Source organism: Fulmarus glacialis, unplaced genomic scaffold, assembly GCF_000690835.1.
Source record: "Fulmarus glacialis isolate BGI_N327 unplaced genomic scaffold, ASM69083v1 Scaffold51276, whole genome shotgun sequence".
NCBI lineage: Eukaryota > Metazoa > Chordata > Aves > Procellariiformes > Procellariidae > Fulmarus > Fulmarus glacialis.
The window spans coordinates 456-5,717 of record NW_009218459.1 but is presented as its reverse complement, the minus strand read 5'-3'; the positions used below and the strand labels follow the sequence as shown (position 1 = coordinate 5,717).

Below are 5,262 nucleotides of genomic sequence, written 5' to 3'. Positions count from 1 at the left end.
AAACCATTCTATGATTCTATGAAAAATTGGTGTTTTATTGATCAAGCTATATTATGCTTAGCACTCTCCCTCAATTTAGAAAAAAGAATTACCAGGATTATACACCTCTCTATGTTATCGTTATCTTCTGTAATTAAATGACTGAAATGTAAACAATTTAAGTTTGATTAAAATTGCCATCAAAATCAGTAGTTTTACAACTGCTATAAACTGTAGTTTTACAAATCTAGACTTTCAACAATGCCCAAGACAGGTGACTATTAAAATGTGTATTTTCACAACATTTAAAATGCTGAACAGTCAAAGAGTTCATCTTCAAATTCCTTCATTTGTATTCTGCACCACCAATTATCATTTATTTCAGGAAAGGCACCAGCTGTGCAGTTCCTTCTCCAAGAAGATCCACAAAGCAGAGCTGGCATCTGTACCAAAGGGAACAATACACCGAGGGTTTAAAGAAACTCCTTTTAGATTTTCAGATGTAAAGTAACTCCCGGGCTAACTGAAAACTGAAGTGACTCAGACACTTTATTAATTAAAATAATACTCACCAACAAGGAACGGGAGAGCAGACTTCACTTCTAGCATGTTTTTGGTTTTTTTAAACAACAGCAATTAAAAATCAAACTACCTCCAGCTTGTACATTCCACAGTTACTTTCTTTAATATGCATTTAAGTTATGAAGAAATATCTGTAAAACTTACCTCCCTAACAGACAGCTGTGGGGGTAGCGACACAGAAAATACAAAACTAGTGAACTGGTAGTCAGCGGAATTAACCTTTTGGCACACCTATAAGAGAAAGATTTTAATATTAAACCACGGCAATGGAACTGAGTTGATAATCTTTTAGGATATTCTTTATTCTAGTGTAATCACTGTAAATCCATGCTAATACACATTCGGATACATGCCGAACATACAAACAAGAGTAATCCTTAACAACTTATTGAAACGTAAGCTTTTTTGTTCTGTTTAAAAAAAACCCAGAAGTTACTAATAAACTGTATCCTTATTGCTATGAAACAACCAAACTCACTATTTTAAGGTAAGACCAATTGTATACCGAAATCTTAGTGCAATGAATTACACCACAGTGAGCAAAGGCTAGAACAGCTGACACAGAATGTCTTTCTTCATGGCAGTGATACAATTCTATGATAATAAAAATGTTTAAGATCCTGGGATAACACAGGAACAAACAGGTATCCACAGTATTAATTCATAATCACTCTTCATCGTAAAAAATCATGTTTGTCACTGGAAATAAAGTAAGAACTCAAACACACATCAAACATTTTAAAGTAGGCTAGCAAGAGTCGATGGCTAGATGTCCCTACTGGAAGTAAGCTTAAATACACACGGAGAAGTCATCTAAAATGTCAGTGATTTTAGTGAATGTTAGAGACGAATTCTGAGCTTTCAAGGTGAAATCAACACCTCAGAGAAGGAAATTTCCTTATAAAATCATCACTTAACAAATGCTGTCAGATTTTCCATTGCTACTCAAGAGAGTAACTCTGAAACAAGGCTTAGAAGTGGATTCTGTAAAAATATGTATACTTTGCCACTGGAAACAAAAAAGAAACATCATGCACTGCATCACCAGAAACTATATACTACACTTTCTGTTTAGTCTCATTTTTAGATATATTCATGCTATTAAACCAAATTCTTTTCTATTAAAACTCTGTTAAACATCTCAAATACAAGTGTGATTTTTCTCGTTGATATTTCAGTTTGTCACATAAGCAACTTTATTGCTCAGAGAGGATTGCTGCAACACTCGTTATGCCCATATTCTCTCCTAACTCATATTTTCTCCATTATCCACAATCTGTTGTATCACAAAACATTTTCTTCCTCTGTGGCTTCCTAAATACCAGTGCACTGTCAATGAGCAGGATATAGTTGAATGGCGCCATCTACGTTTCAAATATTCAAAATAGGTAAATGTTTCAGTTTGTTTTCCGGTACCCTTCTCTCAGTTGTTTAACTGCATGGTGTTTTTCATCACCAGCTCTATACTGTAGGCCCCAACATACACAAGCTCCAATAAAAGTACACTTAAAGATTAAGAACTGGTTATTTACCTTTTTAACAAAGTCAACCTCGCAGAACTCCTGAAGAATTCCCAAACACACATTGCAAACCTTCACAGCTGAGTTCTCCATTGCAGTATTTTCATCATGAACCGCAGGAATCTGCTGGAGCGCTCCATTGTGGTTCAGATTGTCAGGCCCTTCTTCTGTGTGTTCGAGTCTGATTTTCTTACAAGGTGGATCAACTACATCAAAACAAACCGGATCTTCTTTTTCTTGATTATTTTTCAGAAATTCTTTTAAATCCTTCATCAAATCCTAACACAAACAGAGGAATCATACCGTTGTTGTTTTTTCCTCTTTTCTCCAATGCTGCAACAAGCACTTACAAACACAATTCTAAAAGGTAGTACCAACCATTCCAGCTTAGCCTTAGTGTACGTAATTAATAACTTGGAATTTATACCAGAAGACATCTACACAATTAAAAAGCTCCAAGCTGTATTTCTCTCAAAATGTTATCCAGATAAATTGAATTTATCATCTTTATCATCCAAGAAGAGTGAAAACATTTTACAGACCTGACTTGCAGAAATGCATTTATCTTTGGCCCCATCGCTATTCAATGAAAATAGCTGTTTATTGCCTTTTTGTCATTTAGATTACGTTAGAATTTAATTCCTCCAACTCCATTAGCCCAGATGACTAGGAAGAGAGTTGGCTAGTATAGTATGAGAAGAAAATGAGAGCAGATACAGGTGAGGGTGAAATTAAATACATAAGAGGAAGAACTTCATATAAAGAGAAACCTACAAAAATTAAAGGATGTGCTGGTGAGGAGAGAGAATTACCTGCATGTCTCTGAATTTTAGGAAGGATTGAGAGATAGAGGCAAGACATAGTTCAGAAGGAAAGATTTATTAAAAGGTCTTCAGTATCAAAGACAGCAGTTACTGTGTTGTTGCAACTCAGAGGAAAAAGATGTAAAAGAATAAAAAATGGCATACAGAATGAACACTTCTCCAATGACTGATAGAAAATGGAAAAGGATAAGGAAGAAAGATGTTAAAAATGAATTCTGGAGAGTCTAAACTTGAACAAAGGTGAAACAATCAAGACAGACACCAGAAGATGCAAGCATAAAGACAAGGGGTTAGACCAGGTAAACAGAGATGTTTACTTGGCCGATACAATGAGAGGGGTCTCAAAGAACCAACATAGAGGAGGAGCAAACAGCCAAAACCAACTTTAGGAGTATCAAATATAAGAACAAAGGCAAGAATGATCGTGCACAGCTAGGAAAAATTTGAAGAACACTGAATTTCAGCACTAAGGTCAGCTAAAAAGGATGCCTAATAACACTGTGTTTGACTGATTGAAAAAGGAAGATTTATCCTTAACCTGCGCTCCACAATTCTTCAGTTACATCCCCCTACCAATTCTACTGAAAGAAGAAGGAACTATGAGGCAAAAAAGTTTGGAGCATAGATGGTTCCTCCTCTGCATCAGCTGCACTGCCCACAGCCCCTTTACTACTTACTACATTAAAGGAAAAAGAACAGAGGAAACAGTCATAGCTGCTCTGCTTCAAAAGTGATAGAGCCATGCTGTGCAGAAGCTAACATGCCCTGTTTTCTGGTGTTTTCAGGGAATACATAGCAACTTTCACAGTCAAACTTAACATTTAACCTACAACAATTGTTATATTCTGTGATTCTTGTAATTTCTCAAAATTGCACAGTGTAGCAGCAGCCATTTTTCATAACTCATTTTGCAAAGCGTTTTCCTCTCAGGCAAAGAGCCCAAGGATACAACCACCTTCTCCTCCTAGGTAGTGCAAAGAACACTGCATTCATATGTTCACACATTCGAATTATGAATACAAAGAACAAACCTTGTATGGACGTCTATAAAGTGTCTGTGATCCCACGCAGCAGAACCTCAAAATACATCGTGGGCAAGTGCCAGTGTTCAGTAACAGCTGAACAATTGGTCTGTCCTTTTCTGTTAGTGAAGACATCCTGGACAATTCTAAAATTACAAAAAGCAGAGAAAAAAAGCTTAGAATAAACACAATTCAGCAATCCAACAATAAAAGGACTCACTTAACTGTGCCATATTTGAAATCACTGGATTTTTTTTGTCTTCTAGAGAATGTTTAGGATACATGTTTGTCTCAAATCAAAAGCACAACAGAATTGGAAGACCAACCCCAAAAGACCACTGACTTGGGGAAAAGCTTCTGTACTTCCTAGAAAAATCTGAAGTCAAGAGTTCTGACAAAGGTATGGTGAGCTTTTGCCCAGAGTTTTATCGTTGATAAAGTGCATTACATGACACGTTATTCTTTACTGAATGGAGAAGGCGGATAGAGCTAAGACATATTAAGCCAAATGTAAAATGGAAATTCCTTCTAAAATTGTAGCAACTAAAGAATCAATCTGTTAAAATCACAGGAAAAAAAAACCCCAACGAACCAAAAACCAGATGCTATCCCCTTATGTCATACAAAGCCCTAAAGACAAAGGAAGTCTTTTCTATCCATTAGCCCCTTCAATTTTTTGAGATTTCTTATTTCCCATCTCAAATATAGGAGTACCATTTTTCTGAGAGATCTCATAATGCTTTTTTTCCTAAAAGATTACGGCTGATTTGGTTTCCTGTCGCTCTCGCTGCCCAGAACTTCAGAGCAGACTAATTTCTTTGGCCGAAATTTAATAATGGGATAGAACCCTCAGCAAACTTAAGTTCCAGCATTTTTAGAAGAATTTGGAAAAGAGAGATTCCCAGTGAGGTGCTCACTCTTACTGGATATCTAGGTAAGTTTAGGAGGCACATAAGAATAACCACAGCTGTTCAAACCAAAGGTTCAGTTAGTCTACTGTCACCCAAAACAGGGATAAACACATGCCACAGGAAAATATGTGTGTGCAGGATAATATACACCTCTGCCAAGTGCTCTCTGCCTCCAATTATTTCTGGTTTGGGGGATTCTTTTGACCTAGTGTTGCCTGTCGGTAAACCTTAACAGATCTTTCCTCCAATCCTTCTCCAGTGTCTCTTGAAATTCTTTTGCCTCCACATCCTTTGGCAAGGAATTCCACAATACCTACTGACAGATGAACCACCTGATTTTGTTTTGGGCTTAGCTCCTGTAAGCAACATTTGATATCCCCCTAGTTTTTTGTATCGCGAGAGACGGTGTAGAGGCAGGATATAT

At 36.7% G+C, this 5,262-nt stretch overlaps 1 protein-coding gene across 1 annotated transcript; it reads right to left on the bottom strand.

The window, feature by feature from the left end:
• Positions 1 to 705: 705 nt before the first annotated feature.
• On the bottom strand, positions 706 to 4,062 carry LOC104078405 (putative tRNA pseudouridine synthase Pus10; the record flags this gene model as incomplete). Its single annotated transcript, XM_009580037.1, has 3 exons — positions 3,937 to 4,062; positions 2,094 to 2,360; positions 706 to 792 (listed from the first exon to the last, which is right to left on the bottom strand). Coding segments are annotated over exons 1-3 (480 nt in total), but the record flags the coding sequence as incomplete, so codon positions are not given.
• Positions 4,063 to 5,262: the final 1,200 nt, after the last annotated feature.